The sequence below is a fragment of the Scophthalmus maximus genome, chromosome 12, assembly GCF_022379125.1.
Source record: "Scophthalmus maximus strain ysfricsl-2021 chromosome 12, ASM2237912v1, whole genome shotgun sequence".
NCBI classification, from domain to species: Eukaryota; Metazoa; Chordata; class Actinopteri; order Pleuronectiformes; family Scophthalmidae; genus Scophthalmus; species Scophthalmus maximus.
The window spans coordinates 658,556-680,260 of record NC_061526.1 but is presented as its reverse complement, the minus strand read 5'-3'; the positions used below and the strand labels follow the sequence as shown (position 1 = coordinate 680,260).

The 21,705-nt window shown below is 40.4% G+C and overlaps 1 protein-coding gene across 2 annotated transcripts in view; it reads left to right on the top strand.

The window, feature by feature from the left end:
- Positions 1-21,705, top strand: part of large1 (LARGE xylosyl- and glucuronyltransferase 1) — a 129,540-nt gene that overhangs the window by 25,258 nt on the left and 82,577 nt on the right. For both annotated transcript variants that reach the window (XM_035616618.2, XM_035616617.2), the window contains one exon: positions 13,380-13,566. In XM_035616618.2, the coding sequence (XP_035472511.1) occupies positions 13,461-13,566 (106 nt within the window). In that variant the 5' untranslated portion in view covers positions 13,380-13,460. The remainder of the gene's footprint in view (positions 1-13,379; positions 13,567-21,705) is intronic.

Here is a 21,705-nt window from a genome sequence, read left to right as displayed (position 1 = left end):
GATGTCAGCGATTTTTTATTTCTAGTGTGGTTCTTTGCAGTCTGCATTTCATACCAAAACAAGGGAAGGAGTGTTATTATTAACAAACAGCAAACTGTCCCCCGCATCCCACACAGACCTGGGTGTCTAAATGGATGCCATGGTTTAGGTCTATCCATGGTGTCTCACAAACAAATAAGACTAACAGGAAAAGGATGATAATCAATAGAAAGACTATACCGTGGACTACTGCTCTCTTCTATTTTAGGCTCACCCTATGCTCCCTTTCACCCGTTGATTGCTTCACTGAGTTTGAGACGAACTCCCTCTTATTGAGAGAATCCCCCTTTGTAATCAGACTTTGCCTCTGGGGAGCGGTGGTGAGTAACTAATCTGTCCCTTGAGTTTCACTAAGCCCTTGTAGTAGTTTACAATGTGACAGATGTATCCAAGATGTCCTTTCAGCTATTTTTACTGCAGTGGGTGTGGTGAGCAATACCTGGTAAGGACCTTCCCACCTTGGGCTTGACCAATTCTTTTTCTTGTTAGTTTTCATCAGTACCCTATCTCCTGGAGTCACCTTTTCCACTGGCGTTTCAGTCTTTTCCTCGGTTGTTCCTGGAAGAGAGTTGGCACAAAACACTTTTCTATTTGTTAGCATCTTCCTCATGTAATCTGCTAAAGTCTGATCTGCTTCTTCATCTATTCTGTGAAATGGTTTCAGTTGTGGTAAGAAATAAGGTCTACCATACATCATTTCAAATGGAGTGAGTCCTGTAGAAGCCGGTGTAACTCTCATGTTCAGGACAGTTAAGGGTAAACAGTATACCCAGTTCTTTCCTGTTTCTTCCATGATTTTCTTTAATTCATTTTTTAAAATCCCATTATGTCTTTCTACTAGTCCTGCTGACTGTGGGTGATAAGCACAATGGTTCTTCAGATTTATTTTTAAATTTTGAGCTATTGCTGTTATTACATGATTTACAAAATGGCTTCCGTTATCACTGTAGATTCTTTCTGGTATCCCAAACCTTGGTATTATCTCTTTTACTAGCGCTTTCGCTACTGTTAGTGTATCAGGGGATGCTGTTGGGAATACTTCTACCCATTTGGTGAACATATCAATGATAACTAAACAATATTTCTTCCCTTCACATTTATTTAACTCTATGAAGTCCATACAGATCATTTGGAATGGAAATTGTGGTTTTGGAAATTGTCCTCTCTTTGGTCTCAAATTTCCTTGAGCATTGTATTTTGCACAGATAATACAGGCTGAACAAATTTTTTTTGAATAGTTAGTAAATCCATATGCTGTAAACACCTTTTGTATGATTGCTACCATCCCTCCTGTTGAGACATGACTTAGTCCATGGCTCAATATTGCAGCATATCTAAAAAGGTTGTTTGGCAGAATAGGTTTTCCTTCAGGTCATACATAAAGCTCATCTTTAAGTGTTGCCCCTTTATTTTTCCATTTTTGTTTTTCTGAGTTTTGTGACACTTTCTGCATATCTCTCAAGACTTCTTGGTCTATGTGTGGTTGTACGTTTTGTACTGTAAATATCTCTGTTTTTGCAGCTAGTTTTGCTGCTGCATCTGCTTTTGCATTACCGCTAGATACTGGGTCTTCTTTACCTGTGTGAGCGGATCATTTAGATATGCTACCTTTTTAGGTAGCTGAATGGCATCTAGTAAGGCTAGAATTAAATCTTTATGTGTAATATCTTTGCCTGTAGATGTTACCATCCCTCTGTTTTTCCATTGTTGTGCAAACACATGGATTGTTGAAAATGCATACTGGCTATCAGTGTATATAGTTACAACTTTCCCCTTGGCTATTTTGCATGCTTCAGTTAGTGCTACTATCTCAGCAGCTTGAGCTGAGTAGTTTCTTGGTAATGGTTCTGCTTTTAAGGTTTTATCCTGTGTCACTACTGCATAACCTGTAGCATTAGTCCCATCCTGCAATTTCCTGCTGGAGCCGTCTACAAAGAGTGTTAGCTCACTGTCCACTAAAGGCACATCGATTAGATCTGCCCTCGGTAAAACTCTTTCCGAAATATCTGCTAGACAGTCATGTGGTTCTCCATCAATTGCGGTTGGCATTAGCGTAGATGGATTTAGAGTAGTACAGCGCTCTATGATCAAGTGAGGTTGAGACAAAAGCACAGTCATGCATGACAGATGTCTCGATGGTGACAAATATGAGGTCTTATTCTGGAGTAGTATAACTGATACTGCATGTGGCACCTTCAAAGTTAGGGAATGAAATAATACATTGAAGCTGAAACTTGGACTGCCAAAGAGGCTGCCACAACTGCCTGAACGCAGGGTGGTAATGCTCTAGCTACTGAGTCAAGTTTGGTTGAATAATAAGCTAACGGTCTAGTTTTTACTCCATGAGTCTCAGTAAGCACCGATGTCATAAAGCCGTCTTTGCAGTCTACTGTTTGGATAAAAGGTTTAGAATAATCTGGCAAACCTAATACTGCAGATCCAACAAGCAACTTTTTAACCTTTATAAATGCATTCTCTGCCTCTGGTGTCCAGGTCAAGAGGTCAGAGGCTGCCATGGGTTTATCATAGATTAGAGCTGTCAGAGCCCAGTTACTTCAGCATAACTTGATATCCAGCTTCTGCAAAAATTAGTCATACCTAAGAATGACATCATTTGCTTCTTTGTTTTTGGTTTTGGGGCCTGTAAAATTGCTGTTTTTCTTCCTTCATCTAGGTGCTTTCCCTCCTGTGAGAGATTGTAACCTAGATATTTAATAGTTGTCTGCCACAACTGTAACTTATCCTTGCTTACTCTATGTCCCTGTTCAGCGAGAAACTTAAGCAGAGCTATGGTGTCCGTTTTACATACTTCCTCTGTTGGAGATGCCAGCAAGATATCATCTACATATAGCAATTATTGACACCCTTATGGTGGAATGAATTTAGCTAAGTTTGCTGACATAGCCTGGGAAAATATTGTTGGTGACTCACAATAGCCCTGTGGGATTCTCATATAAGTATACCTTTTCATTTTATATGAATTTTTATGGGCTCCGACAAAGGTTCTCTATGAAGTCGTCCATTAGCTGATTTTACACAAATAGTGGTTGTTGAAATTTGCACTTGAGGTATATCTTCTGGGTTGACGACAGTTCTGGATGCACCTGAATCACAGAGAAATTTAATTTGCTTGCCCTATACTGTCAGCGTAACTTCTGGTTTTTCCTCTTCCCATAGTAGCACTTCTAGTGTGCTCAACTCTAACACTTCCTCTTCAATTTCTTTATCTTCTTTCTTCTCCTTATCCCTGTCTGACCTTCTTTCTTCGCCTAGTCATGCTCGTTCCTGTCTTATGTCCTGATAGGTCTGATAGCTGGGCGTTCTCTTTTTAGGACAATCTTGTGCCCAATGTCCCTCTTGTCCACACTTCCAACATTCAGTACCGTGACCTCTACCTCTACCTCTGCCTCGTCCTCGACCTCTTCCTCTGCCCCTTCCCTTATAACCGCCTCTTCCACTATTTAACATCAATATTGTCGCACCATCTTCTTCTAAGCTGAGAGCATGTCCTTTTTTGGCCTTCCTTTTATCTTTAAAGTGTTGTTCTGCGTGTCTGGCGTATTCTAAAGTATTTTGTAGGCGGGCAGTGCGGTGATCAACCATGTGTTTTGAGACGAAGCTGCTGATTTGGGGTTGGCTACCCTTTAAGAATGCGTTCTTTAACTGTTGCTCATAAGGGCTATCATTGGCCATGTCTTGTGGTACCTCAACCCCGCTGTGATTATCAAACACTTCCTTGAGCCTATGATAATAGTGATCTACGTCTTCATCATCCTTTTGAATGCACCTATTTATCTCTGTCCAATTTGCTCTAGCCTGATATCTGCCTCTCACACGTCCTTCTACGTCAGTGAGTCTCTGCCTAAGGTTAGCGTCACCATATGGCAGTGGCCTTCCCTGATCGTCATTTAGATTCCAATTTCCGCAAATAAGGCACCAATTGTGTCCCATTATCTGTCTCATAGCTCTCTCAATTTCGACCCCATTGAGTCTATAACTGGCATAGAGCCCTTCTACTCCTTCTATATATGTGGCTACTTTTACTTTTGGATGATGTATGCCTTCCATGGCTTTTTAACATCCTCCGCGGTCCAAGGCCTGTATACATACATAGTTAAATCTCCATCGTCTCCTGGGTTTGGGTTAGGGACCTGAATCATTGGTAGTAACTCATTGACTTGGGGACATTCCGCTCCACTAGCAGCACCTTTTAATGGGCTCATGGCCTGCCCTTTTGCTATAGCCCAATTGCCCCACCCATGTCCTGATTGTGTGTCACCCCCTGCTTGTTTTTGTAACACTATTGGCAGTATTGGTTCTTGCTGGGGTATCTCAGGGTATAGGGAGGAGGCTGTGGGAGGAGGATGTGGCTGTGGATCATCATCATATTCTGGAGGTGGAGGGTTTTGTCTAGATCTAATTACTGAGTTTATATCTTCTTTGTCCTCCAACACCAGGGTTTCTTTACTCTTTGCTTTTGACTGGCCCCACTTTCTTTTATGGGCTTCAGCGAGCAACTCTCTGGCCTGACTTAATCCATTCTTCTTGTTTGCTTTTGGATTAGTTAAGCCTATTTTTTCGATGTCCTTCACTAATTTATTACATCCTTCTACAGTGATTCTACCTGTAAACCTGAATTTTTTTTTCCATCTTTGCAAATATTTTATGTTTTCCTCATCTCTTATAAACATACATTTTGCATCTCCACTAAGTTCTAATTCTTGCTTTTTGCAACATTTGTTCCCCATTGTTCTATGTTTTGTCAACAGCCAATCAGTTTGTATGACACTTTCGTTCGGAGCAACTGACCCAATCAGCAAAGATCTTTGGACGGCTTATGTTATCACCGTTAGGTTTCCGCCGTCTGTTTTTCTCTGCTGAGACACTGTCAACAATCCCCTTCAATGGCCAACCAGTTTGTATGGAATACACCCGAGCAACTGGTCTGATCAGTACGTTTAATACTGAGACACCACTGAATCTCTATCTCCCAGTTTCACACAAAGACAAAAACATACAATACACAATGACAAAAACACACAACACACAAAGACAAACACACACATCAGTCGTCTTCCTATCGCGATACCTTAGTTCCTCGAACTATTTAACGTGTACACTGAGTTATTTATTTCCTTTAGTCTTCTCACACAGACTATGGACTACCACGCTACCTCACAGAGTTTTGATCACAGTTTCTTACTGCTGATCTCTTTCTCTATAGGTTTTTCTTTAGCGCTTATCCTAATTTTGCGACTTTAATTCTCTTAATTCTCTTAATTCTCTTACCTTAAACTGCTCAATTCTGTGTTCTCTTGTTTTGTTTCTTTTGGGTCCCGTCACCCTTCCACCCTCCAGTGGTGACTGGCCTCCCTTTACAGCAATTCAGCTGGAGGTCTTTGTTTAGGAGTCCACTGCTCCCCCGTGCACGGTTTCAGTCCCGCTCCTGGATGGTGGAAAGGATGTTGGGATCCGGCTCGAAGGACCAAGATGTTAGAATAATCTGAAATGAACACAGAAAGTTGAATTCGGTTTCTTAGACAAACAGTAACATTTAATACATACATATATTCTTGCTGCAAGGGGAAAAGTCAATACAGCAGCACAGTGTCTGAGTACTGAGGTTGTCCGCGGATACAGGAGATGCAAGGATATTTAAGCATGATGGGCAGTTCCCCTTTACAATGTATATCTGTGTTACTTATTTACAGACAAAGTTAATGGCAGGTCCTGAGTTTCCTGAGTCACATTCCAAGGTCATGCATGTCCTGAGGTGTTTCTGCCTCTATAGTGGACAACAGTAACCACAACATCACGTCTGTATACAAGATACCAATACAGACTGTTCTTTCTACGATCAGCATGTTCTTTTTAACTAGTTATAATACATATTTTTCTGACAGACGCATTCATACTTTTTCTCCATCTGTTTTGTGAAGAAAGTTCTTGATGGAAGCTCGTACTTGGGATGGAAAGTTGAAATCATTGCTTCAAAACCGGCATCCTCCACCATGCTCAGTGGGCACATGTCTGTGACTATCATGTTTAAAATGCTATTTGTTAGCTCAGCTGCTGGCGCTGTGTAGATAAATTTGTCCATCCGAGACTGTGATGATTTACTGAAAAAGAAGAGAAATAATAATTAGTTAATTGACATTTCTGAGACTAAATCACAATACAGTAGGTTCATGGTTGTGTATTTATGAACCCTGAACTTACACCAGTTGACAAACACAGTATTGTCTGCTTGAAGTGACCAGCTACTTATTAGTGAGCTAAATTTGACAACTGCTCAGCTTACTATCATGTTTTTATTTTTCATCTTAACTCCACAGTGCTGTCTTTTTACAGATTAAATAAACCCTGTATGATGTCACGTTAACCTTAAGGGCATATTTGTCACCATCGTAATAAACTAACCACACATTCGACAGTAGTCATAATTAACAGAAACCTAGCCCTCCGCAGGGCTAACGTTGTGTTAGTAAGGTACATTATTATTAGCCCTCCGTTAGCGCTGTTAGCCTACACAGCGCCATTACGTTAATCTACCTTACTAACATAACACATTAACCTTAATCTCATTGATTTGCGCTACTTTAATTTTACCTTGTGTCATGTCCTCCGCTCAATTCTGGGTGTGGAGATGCTGCGACATCGAAGTTGTACTGTTGTGGTATGCAAGGCCCGTGTTACAACGAATACATGTCACCTTGTTCTCCTTTCTGTTCGTGTTCAGTCTGAAATGCTCCCACATTTTCGAAATTTTCTGTCTTTTTCTGTTGCGTCTTTCTTCTCTTTCGTCGTCATTATTGTTTTCCCTCGCCTCTTCCATCTTCCCGCTCCTTCAACCAAACGTGTCCGCTTCCTCCTTCTTCTTCCTTTGCATGGGTGACGTAAGTGCGTTGTGCCACATTAAAAATAGTCCGTGCGAAATACCGTGCTTTGAGCTTTACAATTAAATAAACGATTCCTTGAGGCAGAGAAAATTCCTCGATCATTTTTTGTAATCGAGGTATTCGAAATACTCGAGGAATCGTTTCACCCCTAATCTTATCCCTGCAGCTTTCACTCATTTGGTGCTATATTTAGTTGCAAATTGAACTTCCCTTTAAACAAGGCAGCACATGAGTTACCACCACATAGGCCTCCCAACACAGCTTAACTTCTGTCTTTAGCTGGCCAAACTTTTCGGCACAAATCACAAGATGTGGGATCCCCTCTTTAAGAATGTACAAGAACTTGACTTCCCAAATTTTAGCAACATATAAATTATGATGTGACAGCCAGCAGACCAAGAACTACTGCTGTGTTCTTATTTTGGTATTGTTACACATGCACTATTTGTATTTTATTTTATTATGAATCCATTTTTGTCCTTAGACTTTGTTCCTGCTCTTGGTTTGATGTATGTGTCTCGTCTTGGTTTTGTAATGTTTTTTATCTTTGCACATTGGCTTTATCACTATTAAACAAAGGAAGGATTCTGTTTGTGGACAACAGTCTCTCCACAAACAATATCCCACATAATCCATACAACACATGGTGAATTGCTTTCATAGGGACTTCTTTGGTAAAAAATATTACCAATGAAAGCTGTTTATAGCAATTACAGTGAGCAGCATAAAGGAATCTCTATCCACCTCAGTTGTTGTGGGGTTGACATATCTCTAAACCTGTTCAAATAAAACCAAAGTGAAAATATGTATTTTGTAATTCAGGCGAGAGTGCTGTTTAAAATGCTTTGCCTTTAGTTCCCATAAATTGTGCATAAATAAAGGTGACAAATTCTGTGGATTATTGAAATACAGTGATACTTTACAGACCATTTCATTCAGATTTTGAATGCACCTCGAGTTTAACCGTATGAAATTGTGTTCATGCCTTTGTCCATTACCCTTCTCTGACAAATTTCCACCACAACTGTACCAGAGCCATTCACATTTGTGACCTGTAAATCTGCCATCTACAAACATTTCCCAGCTCCACTGCAGCGCTAGGGTCTCCAAACTGCGACCAAGTGAGACCGTGCAAGTTTTTTTACAAATACTCCAAATGCGCAGACTTTTATTTTTTAAACGAGAGAGCAAGACTGCCAGTGTAGTTCAATGTGTGTGAGAGGGGAAAGAGTCCGAGAGTGATTAAGCTGGATATATGCTTAATGCATCAGACCGTCCGCATGGCAGTGACGACGTCACATTGATGTCACTTCCCGTCGCCCAGTGCGCGTGGTGCCGTTTCACAAGGCCGTGCACCTCTCATATGGACGAGCTGGAGGCAAAACTCGGACAGTTCCACTTGTACAAGCTCATATGATACGATAACGTCGAGCAGATATTCACAATGGTAAAAACAGAGAATAATTCATGGCCCTGTTGAGATCTCTCCTTTAACATCAGTGAAGTTCCAAAGTGAAGCAGAAGATAAAAGGCAGTTGCAATTTCATCAGCTTCCCCAGAAATTCTGTTCAAGGCTTTAAATGATATATTTACGTCTATGTTCATGAGCTCTATTATTTAGTCTAACAGATTCTATTGAATAGTAAATGACTGCTAATTTCACCTGCCCTGGTTGGTACCAGGTTCTGAATGTTCTGGAATGTTCTTTGGGATGCTTGTTGCATTGTCCAGGGACGGGTGATAATGTTTTGGAATTAAAGCTCAGGAGAGATGCGTGAATTTTCCTTTTAATATGATAATTAGAAAGCTAAAGCCAGACAGTGTTGTTCAGGGAGAATAAGGGGAATTTTCACTAGGACACTGAATTCGCCCCTGATGTGTCTGTCGTCGTTCAAATGACAAAGAGACCACCTCCTTCCTTTACATTGCTTTTATGAAAGCAAGTTTAAAACCACAATTTCTGCCTCAACTACCGATCCCAACAGCAGCTAATGCATCTGTTTCCATGGTGCATGACGCCTCATTCTCCTTCTTGTGGTGATTCCAGCAGTATAGATAGTGTTTTGTCAGCAGCTACACATTTTGATTGGGAGAAGAGTGCACTGTGTCGGACGCGCCTGAAGCACGAGTATAAATGATCTGTGAACTGCTGTGATGTCACAACCGCCGTGCGCATGGACCGATGTGTCGAGCATAAATCCAGCTTGAGTCAACTGCGGGGGTCAAGACCCTGGTACGGTTTAACCGGAACGGCGCTCTTTTATCCCTTTCACCATCTGCGGTGGCAACAGCAGCAATGTGTGGGGTGGTGCTTAAATATCATAACTTCACTTATTAAGCAGGCATTGAGGGTCAAAGGTGTGAACACACTATCCACCTTTTGATGAAAACCTATAGGAAACGACCGCATGGTGGAAAAAAACTGGCCTCTAACAAGGTAGATGGGGAACATGACGTGGCTAGAAAAGAAATCAAAATCCGTCAGATTCTATTCATTTTTTTTGCATGAATCCCTGCTAACTTCTCACTCAACAATGGCAAAACTAACCATTGACCCTTTTTTCCTCTTTCAATTCAATTAAATTGTGACATTGTGAACTTAAAATAAAACAGCACATTGTAATTTCTGTCAGTTGTCTATTGATTACCAAAGCATTTATTGCTAATACAGTTATATTGGGCAAAAATGTGGAAAATTGCATTGCAGGCCAATTTAAGGTGTGCCCCTAAAATTTTCATTAAGGTGCTACAGCGCTCTTAGTAAAAAAAAAAAGTACGTTTTGGAGCCCAGAGTGCCTACCTCCACAGCAGACAATTAAATCAGATGCTCTCAGCGTATTTCCCCATGGCCTCTTTCGACCAATTAAATACTGCTCTGTAATCATTGCTCATCACTTTTGGTGTCAACACATGACAATTTGATATTGAGTTGTGAATATAAAATTCCATTTCTCTTGACTTCCTGATGAGCCATGAGGGAAATCTCATTTATTGACATCTCTAACTGTCACTATGAATTTGAAGCCAGCCTATGCATATGACGTTATGCTCTGTACTGGGCAAGATAAGAAATGATTGTATGCAATTCTTCCACTGCCGCTCATATTATAAATGTAAGTGAGTTTTGTGTAGTACTTTTTGAAGGTATTGGAACATTTGGAAGGGGGCTGGCAGCACTGAAGATGCCTGATTAGTTCAGTACTCTAGCATTTTATATCAGCAGCGAAATCTCCACAATAGCTGTAAAATCAGTTGTTTTCAATAGACGGGCTCTGGTAGTGCTTTAATACGTCACTGCCAGTTTCCTTGTGTTGCCGCCAGGGACTGACTGAGACTAAAAAACGGCCCTGGACTTTCTCCCCAAATATGCCTGACCACCACTAATTTTTTTTTATGTATGATATGAGTTTGTGACCAGTTCTTGAGCAATTTAAACAGGGACGAATGGGTGTGAATTTGGATGTTGGCAGAGTTAACTGGCACGATCAAAATAATTGCAAAAATGAATATGTCTTTCATTTTACTGTAGTGTTGTTCAGGGTGCGATTTGTGAAAATAAACAAACAGAAGGGAAGATGACTATCATCTGTCTTGGGTCGGCTTTGTACTCACAACCTTGCTAGACATACGCGCTAGTAATGACGCTAAATGCCAGAGCTCTTGATTTGGGACTGAGCACGGTTCCTAATACGTTGGCTAGTGAGGTTTACACACTGCGCCGCACAACACTCGACTGACAGACCAAAGCAAAACAAAACAAAGGATACAAGAACTAAATCCCTCTTCCAAATACCAGCCGTTGCTACTGTGCTATGTTGTAAAGCAGATGATGGCACCGTATCACACCTTAGCAACAAACATGACAACTGAATGGCCAAAAACGTCACCCAGTCTGCTGCTGTCACGCATCGGTCTCAGCTCCCGCGACTTCCCTTTTGCAACTGTGATGAAAATCCAGTGAGCTGCAGGAAGACAATTCGGTAGAGCAGAGGCAGTTTTATTGGAGCTCGATGCATCAAGGAGAAGAGAGATGAAGCAATACAAGCTAATGCTGTGTAATGCCACCCAGTCCTGAAGGCTCTCCTCTGCAAAACCCAAATATCCTTATATGGCACAAACTTAAGTGAACTTTTCTTTACAGTATTTGGGTGTGAACTCTGCACAGAAGCATGTCCTAATACTACAGATAACTAAAAACACAAAAAAATAACTAAAGAAGGAGACTTTATCCGACAGCAAAACAATGCCTTTTGTCCCTGCATCCCTGCACCACTGATGCCGCTTTCTCTGTGGTCTTACACCTCACTTGGATGTGGTAATAAATGTCTGAAGTGTCTCATTTGCAATTTAAATCACAAGCCTCCAGTACAAGCTAATATCACACACAGGGTCAAAGGCTAATGAACCGCTGAAACGATCCACAGCATATCAAAGCAGTGGCTGTCAAATGCGAGACTCTTGTTTAACCTCCTCTAAGGCCTCATTTAACCCCAGTCTCACTGGGTGCTTTCCACACCGTCCGGGTAACAATAATAAAAAAAATCAAATCTCTGAGATTCAGAAAGTGTTGGAAGAGTGACACTATGATAACTTGCATCCTGGCTTGTGTATGTGCCAGCCAGAGGTATTACGTTTCATCCCTGGGCTGTTTGGGTAACGTCTGAGGTCGGCCGGGTAATTGGACAAATGTGGTCGAAACGGAATGAGGATTTCTGCTAATACGATCTAATGAGCCGTCCGCACTCTGCGCCCCGCACTGCAGCAGGAATGGACAAACCCGTTTAGGTCAGATTGATGTGCGACTGCCTGATAGATGCAACATTAAATAACGTGATGAATATCTCTACAGACTTGGTTGGCAGATTGAATAAAAGGTTCAACTGCTCCATGACTGCAGTTATCATTTTTGTGCCAAACTTTAATTCTATTTGATTTATTCATAACGCTTGATAAGTCATGTCTGACCACACATAATATTTGTGTATATCAGGCTGGTTGAGAATCACATTGATTTTTTTCAGTTTAAAAAAAATCTTTTTCTTCCAAATTAGGCAAAATAAATCAATTTGTAGCTCAAATCCTTTGAGGTGAACTTGCGGAATTTGCAACAGCCCTAGAGGAATAAGTTAGTAACAAAAAACACCCATCATTAATGGGCAATGTGAAAACATGTTTTGCTTGCAAATTCAAAAACATTATGTTCATGCATTCCTTACATACTGCATTGAATAGGCCACGATGAACCCACTTTTGCAAACTGGTCCAACGTTAGGTGGAAGTAACTAGTAATTATTTTCATTATCGATTAATCTGTCAATTATTTTCCCAATTAATCGATTAGTTGTTTGGTCCATAAAATGTCATCAAATGGTGAAGAATGTTGATCCTGTTTCCTAGAACCCCAAGATGAAGTTTTGTTTTGTCCACACACCAAAGACATTTAGTCTACTGTCAGAAACCAGAAAAATATTCAGGTTTAAGAAGCTGAAATCACAGAAATTTGACAGTTTTTTCTTAAAAACTACTTCCGAACTTTCGAAATAGTTGGAGATTAAGTTTGGTGTCGATTACTAATCGATGAATCGATTTACTGTTGCAGCTCTAGAAGTAACAATGTTTTTCTAATATTTCAGGATCACGTGGTTTAATTGTCACCACATTTAGCATGCCTGTCACATATCACATATTTTTGTTATATATATATATATATATACCTTTTCCAGCCATAATGACCACTCAAAGCACTTTACAATACACAATTTCTTTGAATATCTGACAATAAGCTAGGCGTAAATTGTATCTGCTGCAAATGTTTCTACCAATTTTGAACTGACGTAAGGTAACGCAATAAAACAGTGTTGGTCTTTTCCCTACTGATGCATTGTCACCTCATTTGGTATGCACGTTCTGTATTACGTTCTCTACTGAATTTGGTTAAAAATATAATATACTGTATGTAACATTTAGATTTTTTGTCACGCTTCGTGTTGCAGCCTGTGCACGCCTACACACAATGTGTTAAAACACCTGTTGAGTCTCTATTCAGGAATGCTCTTTATGTCTCTCATCTTGTGTTGGTACGCCTAGGACCCCTGAATACCTCGTTATTTGTTTATTCCATTATTTGGCCTTCATTAGATAGTTACGGTGAAAGAGAGACTGAGAATCAACCGGGGGACTTGCTGCTCAAGACGTATGTGCCCTAACCATTTGGCGATCGGGTCGCCCATATGTCTCTTTTTTTAAACATCAAGATTGATTGATGGGCAGGATTAGTAGTCCTTCAGAAGCTTGAGCAAGTTAATAGGGTTAGGCATTTTGAATATGTTTTGCTTTGGCAGCAGCAGACGCTGTGCTGAGCTGTAATTGTCTATAGAGCATCTTGTCTCCTTCTCTAACCTACTTTTCCCTCCTCTCCCCTCCTCTTCTCTTCTCTTCCAGTGACATGAATCAGCCTGGACAACAGCTGCTACCCACATAGAGGTCACCTCACCTCTCTTTCCATTTGCTGCGGTCCAGAGGATGCTGGTGATGTGTCGCGGGCGCAGGAAGTTCCTGGCGGCCTCCCTTGCCCTGGTCTTCATCCCAACACTCACCTGGTTTTACCTGTCGGTTGGGAGCTTTCAAGGTAAGTACCTTACCTACACAATGATGTGTTTCATAACGGGGGGTCAATTCTACCCCAATACATGAAAAATATCATATTTATAATGGTCATCAAATTCGTCTTGAACCTAATAGAAGTCTAATATCTAATTTCCATTTAATCTTCAGTATGAAGTTGACTCAAACACACTGGACGGTCAGTGAACTGCTCTTGGCTCACGTCAATGTAGGTGTCACAGGCAGCAGCTGTGAGCACGGCTCCTAAGCTTGTGCCAAAAGTCTTTGGTTTCTCCTGTATCTACCACGAGCTGTGCACAGTCGCTCACTCCGACCACACAGCTCAAACACAGTTTAATTCACAAGATCACTGATGCATACGCATCAGCTAAATATAAACCAGTGTGTTACGAACAGGAAATACAGTTATTTACCCAGTGTTTTATTGGTTTCAGCTGTATTGATAAAAATACAACACTGTGTTCTTTGTTTAGTGTTTTTGTCTGGTACGATTATTACTTTTGTCTTTTAAATGACAGTCAAGCTTACTGGTTCTGATGAGAGTTTGAGATCCTAAAGTTCATGTATCCATATTTTATTTAATTTTATTTTATTTTATTTTTAAGGTCAGGAAAATACAGACTTATTAATGGACCCCCCCCCCCCTCCTTGGGGAAAAAAAAGCAATAGAAAAGGATAATTTTTATTCTAATTAAAATTAAGCATTAACATAATTTAAAGAAAGCGCAGAAACTCACATCACTAAACAAAAAAATGTGAAAAAAGAAGATATAAAACACTATGTTTATGTCAACAAATAATTAACTATTTCCTTAAAAATCTCTAAATGTTTTCTTAATTTGCTCAGTCGGCCCCTGGTCTTCTCTGACTCACCTGTCGTTTCACATTTACCCAAAAGTCCCACTGTGAAAAATAACTGAAAAAAGAAGTGTCTGTACACCGTGGCCAAGTATAAATGGCTCATCTGAGGAAACAAATGTCCTGCAGACAAAGTCACCCCTCCCTCGCTGCTTTGGAGGTGGTTTATTAATGACTTACTCAGGCCTATCCAAAGTTGATTACTTCCTCCAGACAATGTAGTCCTGGAGTTCTTGGAGCCATTTTAATGACTTTGACTCACAGGATTGAAACGCTGCAGCGGTGCCATTTCTAATTGTGATTCAACTGAAAATTTTGACTTGGGGGGTCGCTGTCCTGGAGACTGTAAGTGTGAATACATTCCCATAATGCCATCGTCACCGGGGTCTGCAAAGTAATTATTCGATTTGGCAGTAAGTTCCTGGCGGTGGGGAGTAGTTGGTGATAAGTTGTGAAAGGATGTGGCTGCAGGGAGCGTCAGCTGTAGGTGAGGCCTGAATGTGTGAGACGGGAGCAATGTGCTTCTGCTGCCTCGCACTCCTCCTTTAACACTCCTCCCCTCTGTCTCTCCATCTCTGACCTGCTTCTGCTGCTCTGTCTCCATCTTCGCAGTTGTTTTTCCCCCCTCTCCCCTCTTCTGTGTTTATCTGTCTGGCAGAGTGAGAGAGATAGCGAGTCCCTGGGGTCTTTAGTGCTTTGTCTGGATGAGCTGCGCACAGAGCAGAGAGAATAAGGCCACTGATAGAAAAATGCACCATAGGGCAAAAGTGTGTGTGGCCGCTCTGTCCACATACTTTTGTGTACTTTGGTTATATATATATATATATATATATGTATAACCAAAGTACACAAAAGTATGTGGACAGAGCGGCCACACACACTATATATGTGTGTGTGTATATATATATATATATGTGTTTGTGTGTATATATATATAAAATTAAGATCACAATATCAGTATTATTGTGGTATTGTTGAAATAGTAATTTCACCAAGTTAAATAAGAAAATAATATATTTGTTATTAATAAGAATTTCCTCATATTAAATATGCAACATTAACATTCAAGGAAGAAAGCCTTAGTTTGCTAAATCAGCGTTTTTTCCTGTAATGCATAAATACAAATAAATAATTCAAATGTGCAAAGTTGTGCATATTTTCATAAAGTCTTGGTATAATTTCAACTAATTTTTAAGTCCTCTCAGAATATCATCATAATGTTGACGACAGCAAATGGAATAGCAGTGTTTTCAATGTTCATTTCCCCCTGTAAGCCAAGACTTGATATAAGTTAAATGATTTACACAGATTTAAAAAAGAAAACAAAGAAAAACCACCTGTTTCATTTCAGCTCACTGTGAGAGTTTCCGCTGCGTTTGGCATCATTTACGGTCTCGTTGTCTCACCACACACACGGAGCAGAGCAGGGGACAAACAGGTCGATAACTTGTAACGCCACGTGCAGACGTCAACGGCAAATGTCTGAAAGTCGGGACAAAGTATCAGTGTTTGTTAAACGCATGCAAAATTTGGCAACAGTGGATGCTAGCAGCTGTTGGCGGAGCACTAGCAGCTCTCCTGCTGTTACAGCCTGCGGGTCCTTCCTCCGCGTTTTTACTACACATAATCCACATTGCTGCTACGCCTGAGTATGGCTATGCTGGACAGCATCAACAAAAATCACTACAGTAATCACGGTGAATAAAGATTGAAACATTACTAATATACATATATATATGATTTGTTAGATAACCATTGGCTACGTGCCTAGCGTGCAGAAACAGAGAAGACGAACAGAATGGTGCAAAACAAATCAAAGCAGTAAAGTTAATGTTAGTTAGGAAAAAAAACAAACATGGAGATATTTTGGAGAGTGGAGAGTTAAAAAACCAGAAAAGCAAAAGAGGAAGGCTGCAGACACAGAGGACGATGAAGATGAAAAAGGAGGGCAAAAGATGAAAACTTGACCAAGAAATAGTTTTGTTTTTGTATGTAAATAAAATTTGGCTAGTGGAAAATTTGATTGGCTGCTAACTTTAAAAATCTACTAGCCATGTTGGCTGGTGATGAAAAAAGTTAATTTAAAGCCCTGCATACAATATATATATATATAGATATATCTATATCTATATCTATATATATATATATATCTATATCTATATCTATATCTATATATATATATATATATATATATACACACACACACACATATAAAATATCACAAAGCCTGGGGTGGGGGACAGTATTGCAAGACAAAACTCAGAATATCAGACATTATAAGTCTCAAATGCATTGGATTTAGTTTCAGATTTATTGGGGAGATGGGGGTTCTGGTTTGTGCATGCTGAGTTCAAAGAGGGAATGGCGGTTTGCAGGACGCAGCCGGTTAAGGCTGAGCTGCGGGCGGGGCTGGATGACTGCGTGGCGGGAAGGAAGCTGACTGTGGTGAAGCCAGCATGGCGTAGCTTCGCCGTGTTTTTGAAGGGGCTTCACCATAGTGAGAAAGAGCTGGGGAGCAGACTGACGAGGCGGGGGGCTGAGTGGAGCTGGATCCCAGTGGAGATGAGCTGGTTATGGAGGGGTGGCAAGCAGAGAGTAGAGTAGATTTTAAGACGGATATGAGGGGATCCTGGAGCTCAAAGAAAATAAAGGTTACTCAGAGAAAATGACAAACGCCACTGGAATCCAGCATCAATGTAGCCAGTGGTATCCTTGCATCTTATAATTGTGTTTTAGTTCCTCATGCACAAAATCTCATCGGTTTATGACTTTATACTGATATTTTTTTCTTGTACATTTACCACTTACTTCCTTTAAGTTCACTTCATGTAAGAAATTCTAAAACTATTGGCCTCCTTTCTGCCAGCTCTGTCATTTTTTAAAGTGTCCCTGTAAGGTTTCTGTACCATATTATTTTACCGAAGCATATTGCTGTTCTTATTAAACTACAGAAACACACAGTCACATGTCCATTAAAATGACTGTGTGGTGGAGACAGTGTACAGGCACCACCTCGCAGGGGGGCATATTAACCACACAACAGCTACAAGGTTCATTTTAGCCATTGCTGCATTTATATGAATTAGTAATAGCTGATATATTCAGCTGCAGCTGATATTGGTTATTTTAACTAGAAATTTTGATTAAGTGTCAGCAAATGTGAAGCCTGCCTATGTTGTCTGAATAATTTGTACATTGCTCTTCGTATAAGATTCATTTGATATGTATTGGACTCAAACCAAACTTTAACCAGATGCCAGAATCAAACCCTTTGTGTCTCTGCGTATTAAAAAAGTTCAGTTATCAACAGCGGACATCAAAGGTCTGGTCAGATTTGTTTTGATTGTCAAAAAGTAATCCCAGTTTTAGACAGTCTATGATTTTTTTTTAAAAATCCTGCATTACATGGGTGTAAAAAAACATTTATATTCTAGAAGTTTGCTATAGCGAAATAAAAAAATGGCTTTTGTAGACAAATTTAAGGCAACACAAGTGAAATTCAAATAATTTGGTTTCATACCTAAACTGCAGAAAGGATTACATGGTTTGATCTAGTATTTGCTGTCTAAGTTTGCTCTGACTCAATCAAACTGATACAGTACATGCCAAATTTCAATAGAGATGTGGACAATGATGTAAATGAAAGGATATTGTGTTTTTAAAGTGACAATGTGACAGCTAGTCAGATAAAATAAGTCAATAAGTGCACAACCTAGAGCAATGGGTCATCAGGCTCCTGTGGCAAAATTAATTTTTTAATATTTCAAATCAAATCAAATTTATAAACAACAACAGTTGACCAAAGTGCTGTACATTTAAAGTATCCAAAAACCCAAGAAAAACAACAACACAAGCTCAACACGATTAAACACAAGGACCAGTTTCACAGATGGAAGACGTACAGGGAAGAACAATCGTTAAACTGAGTTAAAAGCCAAGGAGTAAAAATGTGTTGTAAGACGGAATTTAAGGACAGGTAGTGTAGGAGCCAGTCTATCTTGCAGAGGCAACTCGTTCCAGAGTTTGGGGGCTACAACCACAATGGCACGATCTCCCCTTTGCTTCAACCTTGACCTGGGGATGACCAGAAGCAACTGGTCAGCGGATCTGAGTGACCTTGATGGGACGTGGGGTTGTAAGAGGTCAGACAGATCGGTTGGAGCTAGCCCATTTAGTTACTTAAAGGGAAACATTTAAATCTTAAAATCAATCCTAAATCATACAGGGAGCCAGTGAAGGGAGGCCAGTATGGGGGAAATGTGCTCACGCTTGTGTGTACCTGTTAAAAGTCGAGCTGCAGCATTCTGGACTTACTGCAAGCGTGAGAGCGAGGCCTGGCTAATGCCAGCATAAAAATATTTGTTTTGAAAATACAAAAAAGGAAGTTGGTTATTGTAGTTGGGTCTGCTCATCAACATAGTCCGCTGGGGGAACTGCAGCGGTGGCTGATATATAGCTCATGGTGACTACTTTGTGCTGAATGCTGCAATTCACATCAAGAGTTACACTCCTACTTCTCAATCAAACACAGACACGGACATAATACACTCATATATTACAATTCCATATGACTTACAATATTGGAGGAGATCATAATGTAACCATAATACCATAATGTTGCTACAATTAGGAGAGCACAAGGCATTTTTTCTATGTTAAAGACATCATGTTGTCAAGTGGTTATCCTCAACGACTGTCAAGACATAAACTGTTCATACCAATAGCAGCTCTTATTGTCATTATTGTTTTAAATATTTGACCTACACCACATTATTGCCGGTAGTAGACTTTTGGATCTCCAAAAACCCAAAGTATCTCTTTACACTGAGACATGTCAACATTTATTTCTTAATTTATCTCCCGTTTACTTCAGCTCAGGTTTAGTCATGCCTCAGATTTTCAAAGGCTATCCATGCCATCACGTCTTGTCCAACTGTCTCAGAGGGACACTTTTCCCTCAAGTTCCGAACACTGACAAATTTTAAATTGCTTCCATCAGGTTACATTGGACAAATACTTTGACACAAGCAACTTTGGCATTCCACTCATTTTTAACATTATTTGGTCTTCAGACATTGTCATTATTCTTCATGACCACTCCAGGGCAGACGGTCTAAGAAGGTATTAGTGAATAAAATAAAAAAATTATGAATAAATGAGTATTAGCCTGAATTACTCTTGCGAATCTTAGAAAACAAATCACATGGCCACAGAAAACCAGATTAGTGAATCCCATATTTCATTGAAACTTGCAGAAATGAACCCTGAAAGATGCAGATCAAAATTTCTCAATCAAATTTAAAAAAAAAATCATTTATTTTTTTCCTAAAGCCCAGTATGCAAATACCGTCGCTTCCCCACTAATCACATTGACCGTTCGCTACTTCATTACTTTGACCTTTCTGTCAAATTAATTTTAGCTCCATTCCTGGTGTAGTTAAACCTTGTGGCTCCTGTTTTTGTCAATGGGCAACCGTCTTCCATATTATTAGGAAAAGACATTCCCCCTCTAGGGAATCCATTTACACTCACATTCCCTCTGTTACTCCACAAATGGAAATATCGGTTCAAGGCCTTTTTTAACTGATCAGGATCGGCTTTATTGAGCACGAACCTAGGCCTGATCCTTTGTTTCACATCAGCTGCAAGCGGGGCTGACTGCAGCTGTGGAGCTTCACTCACAAACAAACCAAACCACCACCAAACTAACAAAGAAACGGTGAAAGGTAACAAGACAACAATTGGTTAATTTACTCACCCATCTCCTCTTTAACTGAGCATACACTGTGCGATTTTAGAAATGTTTAGGGTTCTAGACTGCGACCAAATAATAATTTGTCCGGCCGAGCACCGATCACGGCAAAATAAGCCAATCGCTGCTGGTGAATTGGCTGGCCGGTCGATCAGCGCACCCTTAGATTTGGCAGCTGTTGGTGTCGGTGCTCAGTTGTCCGTTGTTGATCACAGATGCTGGCACAGACTTCAGCTTTAGCCTGCTGAATTATAAAAGAGGGAGAAATATTTGGTGGGTTGATATGTAATTCAGCCATAGTGCTACTTGACTAATATTTGCTGTGGAGGATTTGGCACATACTGTAGACCGTAACAACGTTATAGCTTTCACCCAGTGTTTTCTTGTTTCTATTTCGGTCACTTTCTAATTTCATCAGTCCCCTTACTTGTCCCAGTTCTTCCATAATGTAATCACTGTCTGTGAAGGTGTGGTGTACTCTACAGCACTGTGATTTGAGTCGTACAGAACATGACAGTTTCAGGTCTCTGCAATGTGATTTTGCTCGGAGAAGACGTACAACCCTCTGCTTCGCCATGAGACTTCGCCTTCCAATGCAAGCATTGGCTGTGGGAGTGGGGGTGAGGGAAAACAATGCCATTACTTTAAGAAAGGTGTTTGGTGCATGGTCTGTACTAAACATTGATTGAAAAAAGAGGAGAGGTGCTGCATTTCAGTGCTATAAAGAACATTGTGGAGTAGATGTCTTCACTGGTCCATTGACATGTGAGTCAGACCCGGTCCAAACTGTACTCAGTCTAATGGGTTTGGACAGGGTCCTCAGATTATCACCACAGGTCTGTGGTCCAGTCTTATGGTGTGTTCACACCGAAAGCGAAGCATAGGTGTTTGCGCGATGAAATTACATTGAGCGAAATATTTGCAAGCTCACGAAAACCAATTAGCGTTGAGATTTTCGTGAAGTCACTGACGTTCATGTGCAAAAGAAAACTTGCAGATTGTGTTTATTCAGGCAAGTAAACAGAAATGATCCTGCGACCAAACTCGCACGAGTGACGCAACGTGAAATTTCACTTTGCCATTAGTCAATGGTCCTTTCCTCAGACAAAGCTTGGAAAAAGGCGCCTCTTGACCACACCTTACTTTACTTGCTTAGCTTCACTCAATTTCTGGATGCCAATAATTGCGTTATTTGATCCCATGGACACTCAATAAATTAGCAATGACAATGACTACAACATATACATAAAAGGGTCTGCCCTTAAGGTATTTAATAGTTTTTGGCCGTTAAGTGGGGGAAAATAAAATTCCCAAAAACGAATATCTCTGAACCATGTCTTAAACCAAATCACACACATTAAGGCTGTTCTGTGATCTCCTTTTGATAACTAATGCACTATTCTTTCATTTTCTGAGCCTCCCCTGAAAATGTTTGGAGTCCCCTGGGGAGGCCCACCAATTCTTCTCTTTTCCAATGTCTACTGCTCTTTAAGTCAGCGTTCCCCATTAATCACCTTGATTGTGGCAGCCGGC